Below are 20,815 nucleotides of genomic sequence, written 5' to 3' on the forward strand. Positions count from 1 at the left end.
GTATCATGTATGTAAGTTTACCTTCACCAAATTCCTTTGGCTGCATATCTATAGTCTTTCAACTTGTGAAAGCATCCACATTTCCAGGGTGAGCTATTTCTTCTTTAACTCCATTTATATTTGATTCAACTATCACTTCTAGCATTTCATGATCACTTTTGTTAATTCACTGCAGTTTTATCTTTGTTGGTCAACTCTTTCAATTACCCATTTTTGTAAAACATCATGAGTTTCTCATGGGGGACAAAGAGGCAACACTACATACTACTGTTCTGTGTGTGAACCGTATGCACAGTGGCCAATGACAGATAGACTTTGAAATAAGTGACATGACTTGTCACTGATCATGATGGGCTTCTGTCATTTACATAGTGTTTGTGGACTGAAAAGATAGCCAGCAAAAGTTTTGTACTTTATGCAGTTACATTTTAGTTAATATATAAAACTAAAAGATAAAGTATGGTAGCAACTGAAATGTGAGCCATGTTGTCAGACAACTAGTGTTATTTAAAAATTGCAACTGTCCAAAGTGCAACTGTCCGGTATGTCATATTTCAAAAAGAAAGTTTTTAATCTGCTACCAGAAGCTGTAAACTGCTTCAAAGTTTACATATCATCTAAACTGCAAACACATTTCAATTGAAGTACCCCATTCCATTTTAGATTAAGAAAATTATTTTACATTAAGGCTCCAATGGCTAACTGAGGCAGTGTCCAATTACAGGAAACATTTAGAAACTGCTATGGACTAAATGTTTGTGTCCCCCCAAATTCATATGTTGAAACCCTAATCCCCAATATGATGGTATCTGAAGATGGGGCCTTGAGGAGGTAAATCAAGCCATGGAAGTGGAGTGCTTCTGGTGGAACTGGTATCCTTAGAAGAGGAGACAGGAGACAGCTGGTTTCCCATCTCTCCTCCTTTCCCTCCCCCATGTGAGGAAACCAGGAATAGAGTCCTCACCAGAAACCAATCATGCTGACACTCTGATCTTAGATTTGGCAACCTCCAGAACTGTGAGAAATAAGTGCTTATTGTTTAGGCCACCCAAGATATGATATTTGTTATGGCAGCTCAAGCAGACTAAGAAACTAAACCTCTAATGAAAAATGACAAATTGCAATTGTTCTACATAGCTAGTTGAAAACTGGGGAATTTATTCTTCAAAATAAAGAGATCAACTAAGTTTACAGATAGCCTTTTGAAATTACAAATCCGAAATAATGTCTATCAATTTCAATTTATTATCTGATACTACAAGACATACTAACTCAAAGCAGTTAAGAAGCTTTTTCAGATCACATAAGCCATGCAAGCAGTTACAGAGTGCACAAACAGAAAGCATGCCAATTATTCATTTCCAGAGGGTGGGTAACTTTCTATCCAATCCTGAAGGCTGGCTTATTGCTAATTTGGTTCAACCTGGCTTCATTTCTAGAAGACAGGACTCGGAGTCCATGCAATGAAAATGTCTGACAAATTCTAAGAGTAACATCAGGGCAAAACTCACCAGTGAGTATTGGACTTATGGAAGTATTAGTTGCGTTTGTCTCTTAAATGTGATCAATGACACTAGCTATCCTAAAGTTCAAAAGAAAAGCAATTTAGTAAGAATATTTAATTGGCTTTTACACTGTAAGTTTATCTCAGAAAATACTAACAAATTCTAATACAAAACTTCAGTGTATACTGGAAAAATTATTTCTTGAAATCCAAGAGGATTATCATTGCTTATACCTTACATGCAAGTTATTTTATATGAAACTGATGAATTTCCAATTCGTAAAAATCTGATGTCTCCCCCTATTTAAAGTCTCTTACGGGCATCTCACAGCTCTGGGGATAATGCTAAATCTTTTAAACCTGGTTCAGAAAGCACTTTAGCATTATTTCTTCTTAAGCCTCATGTCAAGCCACTGGTTCCCTAGGATTGCTCCCCCATCATCACTAGACTTCTTTCAGTTCAACTGGCCAACCTCCCTTCCCCAACTTCCCATGCTGGGAATTCTCATCCTCTCCCCAGCCTGTTGTTCTGTCATCCTATCCCTTAACCACATTTCCCCATTTTTCACCTAGGTAATTCCTACTCTCAGGTCTCAGCTTAAAAGTCATTTCCCTCCACAAATACTATCCTATATGCTTGGTGCCGGTTCTCCAGTACAGAATCCTGTAAGTATTTCAATCACCATACTACTCACTACATTATAGTAATTACTATTTAAGGATTGTCTTTAGGTCAAGAGCGGTGGCTCATGCCTGTAATCCAACACTTTATGAGGCTGAGGTGGGCGGATCACCTGAGGTCAGGAGTTGGAGACCAGCCTGGTCAACACGGTGAAACCCCGACTCTACTAAAAAAAGAAATACAAAAAACTTAGCCAGGCATGGTGGTACACGCCTGTAATCCCAGCTACTCGGGAGGCTGAGGCACGAGAATTGCTTGAACCCTGGAGGTGGAGGGTGCAGTGAGCTTAGATCGTGCCACTGCACTCTAACCTGGGCAACAAAGCAAGACTCTGTTTAAAAAAACAAAACAAAACAAAACAAAACAAAAAAACCAATAATAATAAAAATAAAGACTGTCTTTACCTTAAGACTGCAAGTAGAATGAGGGTAAGGAATGAGTTAACTTTGTTCATACTAGTTTGTAGTAGAGTCTCTGGCATTCAGTAGGCTCTCATTTAAAAATATTAACTGGGTAAGTTAAGGAATAATAGAGTATCATTTCACAGTTAACTATGTCTTTCTTCTCTATAAGCTTTTCTTCTATTTCTCTAAGCTAGTCTAAAATACACCATGAACACTGCAATCCCCAACCTGGAATGCCTTTCTTCCTAACTATGCACTCTATCTCCCCTTAAATAAGGCCGGTTATTACTCATGACTCTAAATCTCTGTCTTCCTGTATTCAAGGGCTACTTATTTGGCACTTCTCAATCAGATCATTGACTTAAAGTAATTTTCTTTTTTCACTTTGTTACTAGCAAGCTGCTCATATTGAGAGCCAGGACTATGCCTCGCTATATAATAGTTGGCTATCCATAAGTGTTTGCTGCTGCTACTACAGTCCAGTTTATGTTTCTCACATTCCTACACACGTCTCATGCTATATACCTCTATAACCTACCAAAAACAGAGCATGAGTATATAGATTTATCTCTATGCAGGAATGTTTACATATCAATGTCCTCTCTCACCTAAGGCCCTTCTTTGCTATTTTAAGTTCTTTAAGGAATTTACTGCCTAAACTCATTGAGGATCCTCAACAAATTTACTGGTCAAACTCCAAAAGGATCCTCAATAAAACAATTATTAGTCTAACTACTACTTACTATGTGCCGAGAACTGCTCTAAGTGCTTTACACATGTATATGCATTTAATCCTTACAACAACCCTAAGTGGTAAGATTACAACCCCATTTTGCTTATAAGGAAACTAAGTAACAAAGATGTTAAATAACTTGGCACAGTGTCACAAAGCTTGTAAGTAGTGAAGCTAGTATTTAAATCCAGACAGTCGGACTTCAAGGAACGTATTCAGACACTTCACAACCATTAAACAGAATTTACAAAGGCAAGAAAAACTGTTAAAAAGAGATTAAATAAGAAGGGGTTTATGGTTAACTACTACATAAATAAAATGAAAACAAGTAGAATACTGAAAACCACAGTTGAAATTTATATTTTAAGTTTACATAGTATTTGAAGGATAACTGGAGATTACATTTTATTGAGCTCTTAGTACAGTCATTCTACTAATTATCAGGAATTGTTAATCCTTTAAATACCATATTTAGTCAATACATTAGCCCCCCCAAACAAATAAAATACAGCTAAGTGAGATTAAATAATCAGAAGTTAAAATAACTTGCCCAAGGTCATATGTAACTAATAAGTTGGCCACATCTTACAGTAAGTTCTTAGCCACTAACAAAGTTCACTTATTTATTTATTTATTTTTGAGACAGAGTCTCACTCTGTCGCCCAGGCTGGAGTGCAGTGGTGCGATCTCCGCTCACTGCAACCTCTACCTCCCAGGTTCAAGCGATTCTCTTGCCTCAGCCTCCCGAGTAGCTGAGACTATAGGCATGAACCACCACGCCCGGCTAATTTTTGTATTTTTAGTAGAGACAGGGTTTTGCCATGTTGGTTGGGCTGGTCTTAAACTCTGGCCTCAAGTGATCTACCCACTTCAGCCTCCCTAAGTGCTATAAAATTCACCTTTTAAAGAAGGTATTTGTCTAACCAGAATATTGAATTTATGGAAACACTCCCTATCTTAGCATAGTGAGTCTGTAATTTCGTGTATGTGGAAGAATAACATCTGCTTCTAGATGATCTTCATACTTAATTCTTTATAGTATTACTAATAATGATGCAAAGTAGCACAATAAACTTAAAATCAATTTCTAACATGGTAGAGAATAAGTCAGAACTATTTGGCTTCCGGCTGGGCATGGTGGCTCACGCCTGTAGTCCCAGCATTTAGGGAGGCAGAGGTGGGTGGATCACTTGAGGTGAGGAGTTCAAGATCAGCCTGGCCAACACGGTGAAACCCCATCTCCACTAAAAAAAAATAATAATACAACAATTAGCAGGGTGTGGTGGTGTGTGCCTGTAATCCCAGCTACTCGGGAGGCTGAGGCACTAGAATCGCTTGAACCTGGGAAGTGAAGGTTGCAGTGAGCTGAGATTGCACCACCGCACTCCAGCCTGGATGACAGAGTGAGACTCTGGTCTCAAAAAAAAAAAAAAAAAAAAGAGCTATATGGCTTCCTTTTAAAAGACACATTCTCAATCTTTTATAAAATGCTGTTATTTATCTGGCTCAGTATAAGGAGAAAATCTACAAACAGTAAAAGAGCTGGGACTGTAATCATCATCATAGCTACATTTATAAAAGCTAAACACTTCATGTGTATTAACATAATCCTTATAATAATCCAAATATACTGTTATTATCCCCATTTTCCAGATGAGGAACCAGAGACACAGACAGGTCACACAGCCCAAGGTCACACAGCTAGTATATGGTCAAGTCAGGATTCTGACAGGGAGGGCTGCCTCTCAGTCTATGCTCTGCTTAACAAGGGCATTCCATCTTGGCAACAGAAGTCACTGCCACCTTGCATAAGACTTTTAAAATTATACAGGAATCACTTGCTTTTTTCAAGTTATTTTTAATTTCAAAGGTTATAAAATTCTTAGATCTGAACCCAGGAACTACATTAAGGAAAACTAAGCTGGGAAGCACTTACCCAGTAGACAACTTCATCTACAATCAATAATGCTAGCACTTTACTGGTGTTTTATTCATAACCCTGAGTGTTCCATTAAGAAAAAGATATCAAAAACATCATTACACTGATGCTTTGAAATTACAATTGATTTTTAAAATACCTAATGTATTTTTTAGTTACAACATGATGTAAAAAATAAGACAGTTAAATATCTGAGAAAAGACTCCCTTCCGATTCTAAAGTAGATGTCACCTTCTCTGGGCTGGAGGTTATCAGTCCAAAAACCTTGATATGTGTAGAAAGGTCACCCCAAGGACCTTTCTGACTGCACTGACACTGGCTGGTCCTTATGTATCTAAATGACAGATAACTGAGTCTGAAACCTGAATCATGGAAGGAAATCAAAACGTAAACTTCAAATTGTAATCACTGACTGCTCATCTCTTTTTCTCAAATACACGAATTCACTTCCAAGCAGAATTAATGAAGTTGAGAGAAAATACCATAAGACATCACTTTCAATTAACGTTCAAAACGTTTTACTGTGTAACCCTAGGTGAGTTACTATGAACAATTATTTGTAATATTCTCAAAGGGAAATAGACCAGGATTTGTATACTGACCCTTTAATCCACAAGAGTATGGCTGTAGATATCTTATATTTAAAGACATTTAGATATCTTTAGATACTGTTTATGTATCTTTTAGTTTAGAGTTATCACATTTGAAGAACCATTTTCAAAGAATCCTAACACATTACACATTCCAAAGACACGGGAACAAACTTAAAGGATAGTTTACTCTGTGTTATCTATACTGAGATTCTAGAAATTGAAAAACCGACTTAGCCAGTAGGTTAGTCATTAGGGAAATGCAAATTAAAATCACAATGAGATAGCACTACTTACTTATTAGAATGGCTAAAATTAAAACAAACGACACTAAATTCTGACAGTAACAGGGGCAGGGGAGACCTGAGAGCAACTGGAACTCTCATACAATACTGACAGGAAGGTAAAGTGAAGGTATTTGTCTAACCAGAATATTAAATTTATGGAATATTAAATTTAAAGGTAAAGTGACATGGCCACTATGGAAAAGTTTGGCAGTTTCTTCTAACATTAAGCATATCCTTACTATACTACCCAGCAATCCCACGCCTAGGTAGTTACCCCAGAAAAATGAAAATATGCATTCAAACAGATGTTTATAGCAGCCTTATTCATAATCTCCCCAAACTGGAAGTAACTCAAATGCCCTTCAATTGCTAAATGGATAAAATGTGAAATACATCCATTCAATGGACTGCTACTCAGCAATAAAAAACTATTGATACAAACACATGAACGAAGCTAACATGTATTATGCTAAGTGAAAGAAAACAGATTCAAAGAGCTAGACAGATACTGAATGGTTCCATTTACAGGCCATTCTAGAAAAGGCAAATTATCGGTGGTTTTTAGGATCTGGGTTTGAGGAGATGAGATGATTACAAAGAACACAAGTGAACTTTTGGGAGTACTGTAAAAGTTTTCTATCTTGACTGTGGTACTTTTACATGTCAAAACTCAGAATATTATACTAAGAAGGATAAATTTTACTATATGTCAATCAGACCTCAATAAGCCTGACATTAAGAAAAAAAAATTAACAGGAAAAACAATTATATAATAATTATGCAAGTAATCTGTTAAAGAATGAATTATAACGAATTATATTTGTAACAAATATTTGTAACAAATATAATTACATTTTGTAACGTCATATTCATATACATATACATATTTGTAACGTCATATTCATAACGAATATGAATTTGTAACCACAAATCCAAGTGCAGAAGTCACACTTCTTAATTACGAAATAAAAGAATTATTTAAAAATATAGTTTCAGGGCCGGGCGCGGTGGCTCAAGCCTGTAATCCCAGCACTTTGGGAGGCCGAGATGGGCGGATCACAAGGTCAGGAGATCGAGACCATCCTGGCTAACACGGTGAAACCCCATCTCTACTAAGAAATACAAAAAATAGCGGGGCGAGGTGGCAGCGCCTGTAGTCCCAGCTACTCGGGAGGCTGAGGCCGGAGAATGGCGTGAACCCGGGAGGCGGAGCTTGCAGTGAGCTGAGATCCGGCCACTGCACTCCAGCCTGGGCTACAGAGCGAGACTCCGTCTCAAAAAAAAAAAAAAATATATATATATATATATAGTTTCAGATGTATCTGTTTACCTCTCACTGGGCATATATCCCATTTTTAAATGTTCCATGGCATAAGCATTAATTTTTCAGTAAAATAATTATTTAAATAGAAATACTGCATACATCAGCTTTTTTCTGAAACTACTTTCATTAGTTTCTAAACAGGCCCAATGTTTTCATGTGCCTTTGCTATAAATGAACTAAAAACACTGCTCTTATAGAATATATGAAATAGAGAATATACTACTGATGCTTTCGTGGTTTTAAATTTTTCAAATCCCTGGAATACCATCATCCACTTATTGGTCCACTGCATTTCACAAATCTTACAAAAATGGTACTTAAACAGTTCTCTGTTACACTGCAGAGGCAGGTGTGTGTTTGGAAGTTGGCGGGAAAGCAAAACGATACCTGTTTTTTCTTGTTGTTTAGAGGGTAGGAACAGAAAGCAATCGCGAACTAAGCTTTTTTTGAGGAGTGCAATTCCCCACTAGCAAAGCTGGAACTTACTAAATATACTAGATTATATTTTAACCTACTTTTCCTTTTTTTCTTTCCTACTTCATATACTCAAGAGACTCAATGCCACAGAGAAAGTGGCCACTCTCATTTGTATAACACAAATAGTTTATATAAAGTATATATATGTAGTATCTATATATATATATTATCTCACGTAATTCTCACCAAAACCTATGAGAAAACTTTTTTCAATTTGTATTTTATAGAAGTCAAAACCCACTCAGGTTGGATTCATTGTCCAAGGGTCATACAAACCAGTAAAGTAGCAGACAGAGCCAGAAGTTAAATCCAGATCTTCCAACACACTAGGCAACCTGTTATTTTTTAATAATCTGTGCCTCCATTAGCAACTACTACAGTCTGAGAACAGCTGACATTATGGGAAATCTACATCCAATGATGTCTAAAACTATTATTAACAGTTTATTTAATAGTAAGCTAAGAAGTAAACTAAATTTTAAAAATAAACTATGTGAAAAAGAAATTATAAAAATATCACTCTTGGCCAGGCGTGGTGGCTGATGCCTGTAATTCCAGCACTTTGGGAGGCCGAGGTGGGCAGATCATCTGAGGTCAGGAGTTCAAGACCAGCCTTGTCAACACAGTGAAATCCCATCTCTACTAAAAATACAAAAATTAGCGTGGTGGCAGATGTCTGTAATCCCAGCTACTTGGAAAGCTGAGGCAGGAGAATCACTTGAACTTGGGAGGCGGAGGTTGCAGTGGGCTGAAATCGTGCCACTGCACTCCAGCCTGGGTGACAGAGCAAAACTCTTATCTCAAAAGAAAAAAAAAATCACTCTGAAGTGAAATTTGCACTGATACTAAGAACCTTATTTTAAAAAGGTTAAACAATGTCTTTAAAGACCAAGGCTGAGGAACTGTTCTACAGGGTGGCCATAAAGTTTACAAACAGACACTATCATTTTACGTCTATCTTAATGTAATATCAATAAGGCATTTATTATATACTCCCCTGTAGTTCCACACTTGGTGGCTGTTCTGTATATCAAAGGAGATTAAGAAGCCCTTTCAACTAAATGTGAAATGAGATTCTAGATGGAAAAAAACAAAGGCCATTATTGGGACAACTGGCAAAATTTGAAAATGGATGCATATCAGATGACAGTATTGAATCAATGTTAAATTTCCTGAATGTGATCACTATACTGTAATTATGCAAGAGAAGTGCCTTGTTCTTAGGTGATACATATTTAAGTATTTAGGAATCAAAGGTTATAACTCTGAAACTTCATTCAGCTGCTCCCCAACATGTATATGTCTGTATAAAGAATTCAAATGGCAAAATACTAACTGGTGTCTAGATGAAGATTACAGTGTTCACTGAATTACTCTTGAACTTAGATGTTTGAAATTTTTAAAAATTAAGAGCCAAAGATAACAGGGAGAATTTTAAATATTTTCTTTCCATTCTCTTCAATAGCGATTAGACATTTCCAACAAGGCCTTTTATAAGTAATCGAATAAACATATTTTTAGCATCTCTATAAATAAGTTAACTCTAGTTGGAAACAAACAGTACTTTTTTTACTTTAAAAAACTGGGTATAAAACATAGCAGCAAAACAAAAACAAAAAGCAGCAAATAGCACATACTCTAAGGAATAGCTCATACTTTATTAGCTGCCACAGGATTATAGTAAAACTTGAGTACTATCCTCCACTTTTAAAGAGCTTAAAATTTGCTAAGAAACAGATACAATTTAATTCACTTCCTATGGATCATGAACAGTGTTTTAAACACTGAGTAAACTTACTATCAGATTTAACTAAAACTTAATTCACTTGTAAGATTTTAACATTGTTTCCTCCGCCCCAAAGATTTAAAAAATTATCTTATAATCTTTTTTTTTTTTTTTTTGAGACGGAGTCTCGCTCTGTCGCCCAGGCTGGAGTGCAGTGGCCTGATCTCAGCTCACTGCAAGCTCCGCCTCCCAGGTTCACGCCATTCTCCTGCCTCAGCCTCCCGAGTAGCTGGGACCACAGGCGCCCGCCAGCTCGCCCGGCTAGTTTTTTGTATTTTTTAGTAGAGACGGGGTTTCACTGTGTTAGCCAGGATGGTCTCGATCTCCTGACCTTGTGATCCACCCGTCTCGGCCTCCCAAAGTGCTGGGATTACAGGCTTGAGCCACCGCGCCCGGCCCCTTATCATCTTAATATATTTCACTATGAATGCAATGAGGTTGCATCATGTAGGCATTAATTTCCATGAATTCAATTGTGAGCCCTCAAGGGGAAACACTGAGGATTTCAACTGCATAGGCACCATTCCACCAAATAAGCACACACCTTCCCCAGGGAGCATTAAACCAGGATATAAGGGAGCCGTCTAGTTACATATACCTCTTTCCCAGTGTGCATCTTGCCAAGCTCTAATCCTAGTGTTTAAAGTATTTTTTTTTGTGTAATGAAGCCCGTAATGTAAGCCAGCTTCTTCATCTGGTGCTCAACTAATGAAACTCATTTTTGGAGTTCCTAGAGGAAAAACTAGCTATTTTCCACTTCTGTGAGATGCAACGATCACTTTAAAGGAGTTTTAGTGGTAACTTTATTAAAATATATTTCTTTTTTTGGTCACATGTGCTAACTTCACAATCTAACTTGATCCTAACATGCAACTCCAACATAAATGAACTTTCTTCATTATTATATAGCAAGAACATGACACACTTTTAAAGCAAGGACTTCTTTCTAAAGGCCACATTCAGAAACATAATCCTCAAATTTTCTTTTTCTTTTTTTTTGGAGACAGAGTCTTGCTCTGTTGCCCAGGCATGGAGTACAGGGGTGCAATCATGGCTCACTGCAGCCACAAACTCCCAGGCTCAGGCAATCCTCTTGGCTCAGCCTCCACAGTAGCTGAGACTACAGGTGCACACCATCATGCCTGGCTAATTTTTGTATTTTCTGTTTTTCTGTAGAGATGGGATTTCACCATGTTGCCTGGCTGGTCTCAAACTCCTAGCTTAAGCAAACTCCTGGGCCTCGGCCTCCCAAAGTGCTAGGATTACAGGCGTAAGTTATTGTGCCCAGCCAATCCTCAATTTTTCTTTTTCTTTTTTTTTGGCAGGTTGGGGGCGGGTGGGACAGAGTCTCACTCTTGTAGCCCAGGCTGGAGTGCAGTGGCATGATCTCAGCTCATTGCAACCTCTGCCACCCGGGTTCAAGTGATTCTCCTGGCTCAGCCTGAGTAGCTGGGATTACAGGCACCTGCTACCACGCCTGGCTAATTTTTTGTAATTTTAGTAGAGACGGGGTTTCACCATATTGGCCAGGCTGGTCTCGAACTTCGACCTCAGGTGATCCACCCACCTCAGCCTCCCAAAGTGCTAGTATTTCAGGCGTGAGCCACCACTCCAGGCCTAATCCTCAATTTTTCTAAAGCAACTTCATATGTTTCTTTTTAGTTGCTCCTGAGTCCTCCAATTTGCATTTTTCCCCTGTAGATTATGTGACTTGATCTAACCCAACTGCTACATTCTCCCTACTCATAGAATCAGAGCTAGAGGAAACTTAGAGATCACCTATTTTTTCCTCTCTGCTCACAGAGCTGGTGGCTGGAGATTTCCATTCAGTGAACTCCAAATTATAATAAATTCCTTATTCTCCATTTAAAATGAATTTTTACAGAAAGGTGGAAATTTAATTGTACACATAAGTTTTAAAAAGACATTTTAAAAAGTGATACTAAAACTCAGTGAACAGATCTACTTGCTATTTCCAGTCTGCCAGGCTGGAGTGCAGTGGTGTTAGCTCAGCTCATTACAACCTCCGCCTCCTGGGTTCAAACGATTCTCCTGTCTCAGCCTCCTGAGTAGCTGGGACTACAGGTGCCCATCACCATGCCTGGCTAATTTTTGTATTTTTAGTAGAGACAGAGTTTCACCATATTGGCCAAGTTGGTCTCGAGTTCCTAACCTTCTGATCCGCCCGCCTCGGCCTCCCTAAGTGCTGGGATTACAGGCGTGAGCCACCATACCCGGCCTAAACTGGATTTTAAAAAAATAAAAGGGTGTTTTTCACTTTCTGGATGAAGTATACAAACTGAGGGGATCAATTATGAAGTATCAGCCTAGACTAAGTCGCAAATGCAAAAACTTTGTCACATTAGGATATAATTCCCTAAAGCCCACTTCATGGCATATGCTTTTGCTTTCTTTTAAAAGAATAGCGAATGACAAATGTGTTTTATATTAAGATTTAAAAGAGACCAAGGCCGGGCATGGTGGCTCACGTCTGTAATCCCAATACTTTGGGAGGCCAAGGCAGGCGGATCATGAGGTCAGGAGATCAAGACCATCCTGGTTAACACAGTGAAACTCCGTCTCTACTAAAAATACAAAAAATTAGCCGGGCATGGTGGCGGGCGCCTGTAATACCAGTTACTCAGGAGGCTGAGGCAGGAGAATGGCATGAACCCGGAAGGCGGAGCTTGCAGTGAGCCAGGATCATGAGCCTGCAATCCAGTCTGGGAGACAGAGTGAGACTCCCGTCTCAAAAGGTTAAAAAATAAAAAATAAATAAATAAATGAGATCTTTCAGATATTTGAATTAAAGTCAAAATTCTAAAAATTGTGTTTTAATGGCCTTAAGTGTCCACGTTATTTATAATAAAAGTCTAAATACAAACATATTGCTGACATATACTAAGGAAGCATTATTTACATTTATGTCTTGCTTAATTAAAATGCCTCACTCTGGGATGAACACTAGCTTCAAGATGAACCTGACATGCAAGGGCCAAACCATAAAATTGTATCATGACTTTTTTTTGTTACAGACCTCTTTGAGAAATTAAAGTGAAGAAGCCTCGTCCTAGAAACTTCCACATGTGCACACACACAATTTTAATACAATGTTGAGGGAATAGGTCATCCTGAGATCTATCGACTTCAGGGAAATAATTGCCACTACTGAAAGTTATCTGGGAAAATCACCTTAATATAATGCTTTTAGTATTCATATACCCTCCAAGAGATTAAAAAGGATATCGGAGAGTCTGGAGTTTGAAAATATAAGTGAATGCTCTGGTGCCTTCTGTTCATAACTGCTTCAAGGCCACAGTAGCCTGAGTCTGCTAATTGTCCATCATTGCTCTGCAAACCTGAGATAACAGACTCTGTACCATCTCATCCCTACCACCATCTCCACCTTTTATCTAGACTCTGCAAGCTGCTTTGATCCTCTCTAGCCACTGTTGGCAAGTCAGTCATCCAGTTTGCCCTTTAATACCTTCAGTGACCTAAGTCAGGGCTTCAGAAGGCAGGTCATTCCAGTTTTAGGCAACTCTGAAAAATTACAAAGTTCTTTCCTAATTTGACTAGACTGATTTCTGGATGTTTTAAATGTTGCCCTAACGAATCTCTCCTCTATTTACTTGCTGACAGGCAACAAAATAGCTTACCATTCAAAGTATCTAATCCTAAAAACCAGGGGCATCACTTAGCTCTACATTTACCAAACAGGAAAGTCAGAGGCACTTTCTATTTGGAATTCAAAATACAAGAGGAATCAGTATTAGTTCAGTTCAAAAAAGATGTAAGGTTTCCATATGCACAGCATTTCCTATCTTGTTAGGCTTCTTTTCTCTGCATAAAAAATTAAAAATGCATCAGCATTAAAAGATTAAGATTATAGTCACTTAACATCATTTCTGTCTGCATATTCTCTGTATTTCTATTTATTACTGTAATTCTATAATAAACAGTCCTAAGCAATGCAAAATAAATATAGAAACCATTATTTATTCATTAGCTACAGCCTGGCTTTTGAGAACTACAAGTTGTCTCAGTCACCTTCAACAGCTCCTTTTCTTGCAATATAAAAAAATCTCCTATTGAAACCAATGTATTAATAAGGTCCATTTACCATAAATTAGAAAAGCTATAATACAAATGCTTGTTTTCTTTGAAAACAAAATATAATATCCAAATATTTGCTATTTTCATTCTTAAATAATCTCATACCAGTGCTGGACAAAAAAGGTTCATAAATATTTTGCAAACAGTGACTGATTTATTCAAATCAGATAAAAATACTGTTAACTGCCAGTTAAATGGTTAATCAATACAGCAAAATCTAATTTTCACTGGGCTACCTACCTGGGAGGATTTTCTTTCCTGAGCTGTATCTCAGGGAGACAAACAATACACAGTCTTAAGGAAGAGACTACCTTGTAAGGAGCTTCTCTTTGGTTCTTCAATAATAAAACTTCCTGAAGGGGTACAAAGCAGGTCCACCCGAATGAATTCTGCCTTATTTTGCAAACTGCATCAGAGTGCTATTTCAGTATCTTTACATACAATAATCCTTAGATTTCCTGACAAATAAGCACTTCTCTACTTTCCCAGTGTAGCTTGAAAATGAATGCTGTATCAAAAAAAAAAAAAGACGAAAAAAACCCCCAGAAAGTCCCCAACCCCCCTTCATTAAAACAAAAAATTCTAGACTGAAAAGACAATGCCACACATATATCACCTTATCACAACTGCATTATGTACAAAAGGCACTTTAAAGTTCAGGAAGATAGTTTTCCGAGCATTTCTCTTATGATCAAATCATCTATTTAGCTGATTCTTCCAAATGAAAATGCTTTAATTCATCACAAACCAAATGTGTACTGCACACTCTTCATACTGTAAGATACCTTATTATTTCAAATCGGGTATCAGTCCAGTATATATTTGTACTCAAGCAAATACTGTCAACCTCAAATTAGCTTAACAAAGTCTGCTTTTTAACACAAAGTTCTTTCATTGGCTTGTTATTAATATAAAACCCAACGCTCGAAATGGCTTACATCGAGCATGGACTACGGATACCAAGTTTGTCAAGTACTGCCCCACCCCTTGTAAGAGTGGATGACTGGAACATTTTAATGCACTCCACCACGTAGAACAGCCACAGAAACTTCACACTGGCGCCAGTAGTTGCACATTTTCCAGCACAAATTTTTCTTAAATTGATTTTGCATCATTCTCTACACCAAACGTCACTAACATTCAGGTATGCTGAAGAAATAACCACTGACACTAATATCACCCTCCCCAACACACTTTTCTCATTCTTCTATCGTTCTGTCACTAAATGTTAAGAATTAACGAGTTCCCTGGCACACATCCCCCGTCCCCCGTAACTACGCAATTAAGGTTATAATTGGGAGGTTCGAATCACTACATATGAAAATTCAGAGTCACAAAACAAAGTAAGACACAAAGGGGAACAAGTCTATCTGCTTAAATACTGAAAGATTTTACATTTCTAAAAAGCATTTGCGAGATGCCAAGATTTCTCAAATGGGCCCCTCCCCCGCCGTGAGCCTCTTTCCTCCCCTCGCCAATTCTGGGAAATCGTTAGTTGGACGCGGCTGGGATGCTACTCACCGAGTTTCTCTACCAGCTTAAGCATCACCCCTCCAATGTGCACCTCGCCAGTCACTCTCAGGGTGACATCGCGGTTCAGGTCCGTCACATGGACACTCAGTTCCCACGTCCCGTCCGCGTAGCAGCCATCTGGCATCCTTATCCCGTCCAGAGCCATGGCTCCTTCCTGCGAGCGTGGAGGAAATGGCTCTCGTAAGCGTCACTCCCCCAAAGGAAGGCGAATCCCACCGAATTCGCAGCGCCGGCCACGGGCTGGGTGGTGGTGGAGGACCCGAGGCTTTCCGCGCGAACTCGGGAGGGCGGTGACGGCGGCCGGGGCTGCGGGAGGACCCTGCGCCCCGCTCGCCCAGCAGCGCTCCTCGGCCCCGGCGCCGCCCGCCCCACACCGTCCTCGCCTAGCGGACCGCGGCGGGCTTCACCTGCCGGCCGGCCCCGAGACACGGCGCGGGCTAACTCCCTGTTCCCCTCCCCGCCGCGCCCCCTCGGGTCCCGGCGGGGTCCCGCTCCCTCACCGCGCGCTCCTCGCGCTCCGGGCCCGGGGCTCGCGCGGCAACAGGCGAGGGGCTGGAGGCTCGCGGGGCGGCGTTGTCCGCGTCCTGCTCCTCGAAGGGCGAAGCGCTGCCTGCGGCCGGAGCGGCTAATGGAGTCCCGTCGTCGCGGCCCCTCGCCTGGCTCCCCGCGCTCCACCCTCTCCCCGCCCCCTCTGTCCGAGCCCGGCTGGGCTGGGCGCGCTGGCTCCCTCCTTCGCCGCCCGCAGAGCCGCCCCGAGCGGGTCCGGCCGGCCTCGCCCCTGCCCCCGCCCTCCCGGCGCCGCGCTCGGGGGAGGGGGCTGCGGGTCCGGGGCGGGGCGGGGCGGGGCGGCGCGGGGGTGGCTGGGGGCGCGGCGGGGCGGCAATCTCGGCCCCGCGGAGCGCTGCCCTTTTATGGAAATGAAGGACCCGGCTCAGGGATTGAATCCAACATCCGGGCTTTAGGCGGCGGGCCCTGAGGAGGGGGAGCGGGGGAGCGAGAGCTGCCTTTCCCGGGGCGCTGGTGGCCGGCAGGGCGTCCAGAGCTCAGGCTGGACTGAGGCCCCCGCGGCTTGTGTCCGCGCTGGCAGCCGTGGGAGGGGGCTTCTCTGTGAGTAACGGCCCCAGGAAATTCCCAGGGCAAGATCGTTTTCGGAGAACAAAGTCCTCCCGCCCCCTCTCCACGCCTGGAGCGAGACAAAAAGCCTCAGGGCGGTGAGAGGTGCCGCACCCCGGGAGCTGGAGAGAGGAGTCCGGGATGGAGAAACTTTAAAAAGTAAATGCCCAAACCAGCTCCTTGAATGTCCAACAAAAGAATGAGAAAACCCAGAGGGAGGTGAACCACAAAAATTGCTTTGCAAGCAATGTCCGGCACCATCAGCAACTCCTACTGGACTCCCAGGAGTTTGCAAGCGTTCTTAACCCCTTCGGACGCTCCAGCCAGATGCCAGTCAAACAGATGATGCTCTTGCTTGAGGGGGAAGGAAAGACACAACTTAGTGCCACCAGTTTTACTCGGAAACCGTTTCCCCAGCTTCTCCAGCTCTTTGTACTTATTTGCGTGTTTTTACACGCAATTTAGAACTAACAAGTCTATTAAAGCTGTTAGATGGAGATACATGCTCCACCCCACCCTCAGCCGCACCTTGGATTTTAATACTTCTGGAACGGTGCCTACAGGTACCAGGAAGAGCCAAACAACTTCACCTGTTGAAGACTGACTAGTGATGGGGAACGGTCCTCCTGCTTCCCGCTTTTGTTTCCACTTCTCCCATTAACTGTTGTACTCTGTGGAGGGGACTCCTTTCGGAAACAGCAAACCAGGGGAAAACTGCCTTGCTAGCAAATTCACGGACTCAAAAAATAAATGTCAAGAAGGCTCAGATTAAAATACCTTTTAATGATAAAAGACTCCAGTTCGCAGTCTCATCGTCTTGTCGAACGCTTGGAAAAGGAACTCACTAGGCAGATAACCTTTTGTTCGTTAACATTACGGGGAAACAAGATGAGAGGCCTCAAGAAAGGGGTGGAACTGAGAAAGGAGTGAAAGCAGCAAAATCTAGTCAGATGCCAAAGGCTTGGCAGAAAAAAAAAACCCAGGGAAAACCACTGCAGTGTTTTTAGCTAGTTATCGTGGAGAAATTGATGCCTTGAGTCTCTTATCTGTCTACTCTCCAATATTTCTACTCATGGACATTCCAAATAGTTCACTTGGAAGCAATATGAATGTCCGGAGATGAGGGAGTTTATGTAAATTATGGTGTTGAAAATATACAGTAAAATGTTTTTAATAAAATAAGCAATTGCTTGTTAGGGCACAAAACTGGAGAACTGGATATGCAGCTATAAAATTACGAGCTTAATTATGTTAAATGTTCAGAGACAAAGACTGTAAGGAAGTACAACAAAATGTTAAGAAGTTCTCTGAGTCTTGAGATCATGGGAGTTTTTTCTTTCTTCTATTCTTTATTTTCTACAAACTCGAAAACTTTACACCACTATCTAGAATTGCATCCAGCATTTCAGTTTCTCTTTACATGCCATTGCATTCATGATGATAGACACTGGATAGAGCAGCTACTGACTGAACTATGGGCAGGATTTTTCAGAGGTTTCCTTTGGTGTTTTTAAAAATATTTCCAGATAAAACTTGAGTTCTTTAAGAGCAGAGACTTCAAATTAATTTCATTGTCCACAAATTCACAATAGCTTGGCACAGAGAAAATGGAAAACATGCTGGTGTCAAACCAACACAAATGTCAAAGAAACAGTGGGTCTGTTCCGTGGAGAAATCTCAGGGGCCAGGTACAGTGGCTCATGCCTATAATCCCAGCACTTTGGGAGGCTGAGGCAGGAGGATTGCTTGAGCCCAGGAGGTGGAGGCTGCAGTGAGCTGTGTTCACACCACTGACCTCCAGCCTGGATGACAGAGTGAAACTGTTTCACTGTATCTCAGAAAAACAAAAAACAAATCTCAATGGGAAAATCTCCACTTTAAAAATGTACTTATTTATTTCCCCCACCTTATCCCCCAAAAGATTTATGGCAATGTATAAGGATGCATAAACTGTGAGATAGGATACGTTATAAGTGGCACAAAACAAGAAAGAAAAGGTGGGTGGGGGTTGGGAGACTTAGAGGGGTGGAGTAGAGATTTATTTATTTATTTTAGAGTAGAGGTTTAAAATGGAGCTGGGAATGAAGCTAAGAATTGTATCTTATAACCTTTGCACATGCTCCAGTAAGCTACAAAAAAATTATGGCTTCCTAAACATGCCATTCTAGAACCTAAAATATCTATGCCCTTTCTGAATATTCCCTTTCCTTCAGACAAAATTGTTGAAGCCGACTGTCATGGTTTAGAAACTCTTTTAATACAGATGGTCCCTGACTTATGATCTTTTGAGTTTATGATGGTGTGAAAGTGATATGCATTCAGTAGAAACCATACTTTGAATACCCCTAGGACCATTCTGTTTTTCACATTCAGTACAGTATTCAATAAATTACATGAGATAGTGAACACTTTACTATAACATGGACTTCATGTTGGATCATTTTGCCCAACTGGAAGCTAACATAAATGTTCTGGGTACATTTAAGATAGGCTAAGTTAAGCTGCGATGTTCGGTAGGTTAGGTATATGAAATGCATTTTTGACTTACGATATTTTCAATTTACAGAATGTAACCTCATCATAAGTTGCAGAGTGTCTGTACTCGGTTTCCACATTCTAGTTATTTTCCCGCTTTCCAGTAAGAGTTACTTTCTGAATAACCCCCAGCACAGCACCGACTGCTCTAACTACCATGCTTTCCTGAATCCACTTCTACACATGTTCTCTACATTTAGTGACAGAGAGTGGAGCGGGGAATTTTAATATTGTGAATAACTGCCCTGTTTCTTAACATTTGAAATTGCTTAAGTATAGCTTCATAAGACACTTTACTAGCTTTAGAAAGTCAGCCGTATTTGTTTGAGCAATTAATGCACAGGAAGGCAAGGACCTTTGGTTAAGTACTAGTGGAAGAATAATTAGATTAGGATGGGTGCAGCTGGTCCCTTCAGGCCTTCTTTTTGACTATTTCAAGCTGTCGTTTGCTTTGAAGATTAAAGAGGAGTCAGCCTCACCTCTCTGAAACTGGGATTTTTTTTTTCCAGTTTATCAAGTGAGGCTTTCAAGTGCATTTCTTAAATATTTACTTCTACCTAAGATTTAGAATGTATTCAAATATAGAATCTTATCTGAAATCCCCTGCTAGAATCACTAGGACAATGCAATGCTTGTGGTACTTACATCATACTGAAAAGTAGCTGAGTACGCCAGTGTTTGGAAGAACAGCTCAAGCATTGAAAGCAGCAATATCCAAATAAGGTACCAAGCACTGGACTTAGATTTAGACCAAGCGATGCCTCACAGATCTGCCGTCAAATGCAGCCCTCGGGCTTGGTAATGCTCAGGTTGACTTTAGCTTTTTCTTTGTGCCTACTTAACACTGTGCTTTATATTTCTCAAAGGTCAATTCAAAATATAACCACTGGGTTTAAAAGAAGGAGAGAGGATGGGGGTAGGAGAAAATAAGAGAGGGTTTATATGAGTGTGAATGTGTAAGGGGGGACTTGAAAATGTGACATGAGGCCAGCAAGATGAAATGTAATGAATTATTCTTGTCAAATACCAGGTGGGTAGAATTCTTTCTTTGTCTTGGGGATTGCCAAAAATGGCACACACCAATAACGTTACTAAAGAGATAGAAATTCAGGGGTATGGAGTGTGATCTAAATGGGAAGGGAGGTTGCAAAAGCCACGTTTTTTATAGAAATGGGCAGTCACTGTAATTAGCAAGAAAAGGACTGGCAAACTGAGAAACAAGGAAGATTTGCCAGGAATATGGCTGTTTTCACAGACCAAAGAAGGGCTCTGAGATAACAGTGAAATCTTTAAGGGGAAAGAAATGTACTACTTACATTTATTGCTCTAGTTACAGAAAGTTTTATGTAGAAAACCATGCTCAGGGATACCTTCCCCACTCCGACTTAAGTTTGAACACCAGGACACCTTGTCAAATATTCCTCACCTCAACAAAAATATCAAATGTTCACACATCCAAACACAGTAACTATGTGTCTAGCACAGTGTAGGACACTGAGACAGTCATGTAAATGTATAACACGTGTCACACATTCTTAGGGAACATCTATCTAATCCAGGAGGCTTATATTTAACACATCAGAAAGGACACTCACACACAATATATACCAAAATTAACTAAAAATAGAGCATAGGCTTAAATGTAAGGTCTAAAACTATAAAATTCCTAGAAGAAAACATAGGACTAAACCTTTATGACCTTGGATTAAGCAATGGCTTCCTAGATGAGACATCAAGGCATAAGCACCAAAGGAAAATATAGTTAAATTGGATTTTATCAAAGTTTAAAATA

The 20,815-nt window shown here is 40.3% G+C and overlaps 1 protein-coding gene across 6 annotated transcripts in view; it reads right to left on the minus strand.

Moving 5' to 3' along the window:
* Window positions 1-16,046, minus strand: part of FERMT2 (FERM domain containing kindlin 2) — a 96,068-nt gene extending 80,022 nt beyond the window's left edge. For 5 of the 6 annotated variants that reach the window (XM_028850162.2, XM_028850160.2, XM_028850161.2 and 2 more), the window contains exons 1-2: window positions 15,876-16,005; window positions 15,364-15,529 (exon numbers count right to left, since the gene is read on the minus strand). In XM_028850162.2, coding sequence (XP_028705995.1) covers window positions 15,364-15,520 — 157 coding nt within the window. In that variant the 5' untranslated portion in view covers window positions 15,521-15,529; window positions 15,876-16,005. Of the gene's footprint in view, window positions 1-15,363; window positions 15,530-15,875 lie in introns of all 6 variants that reach the window. The other variant, NM_001266319.1, reaches the window with a different exon arrangement.
* Between the last annotated feature and the right edge of the window lie 4,769 nt (window positions 16,047-20,815).

This window comes from Macaca mulatta, chromosome 7, assembly GCF_049350105.2.
Source record: "Macaca mulatta isolate MMU2019108-1 chromosome 7, T2T-MMU8v2.0, whole genome shotgun sequence".
NCBI lineage: Eukaryota > Metazoa > Chordata > Mammalia > Primates > Cercopithecidae > Macaca > Macaca mulatta.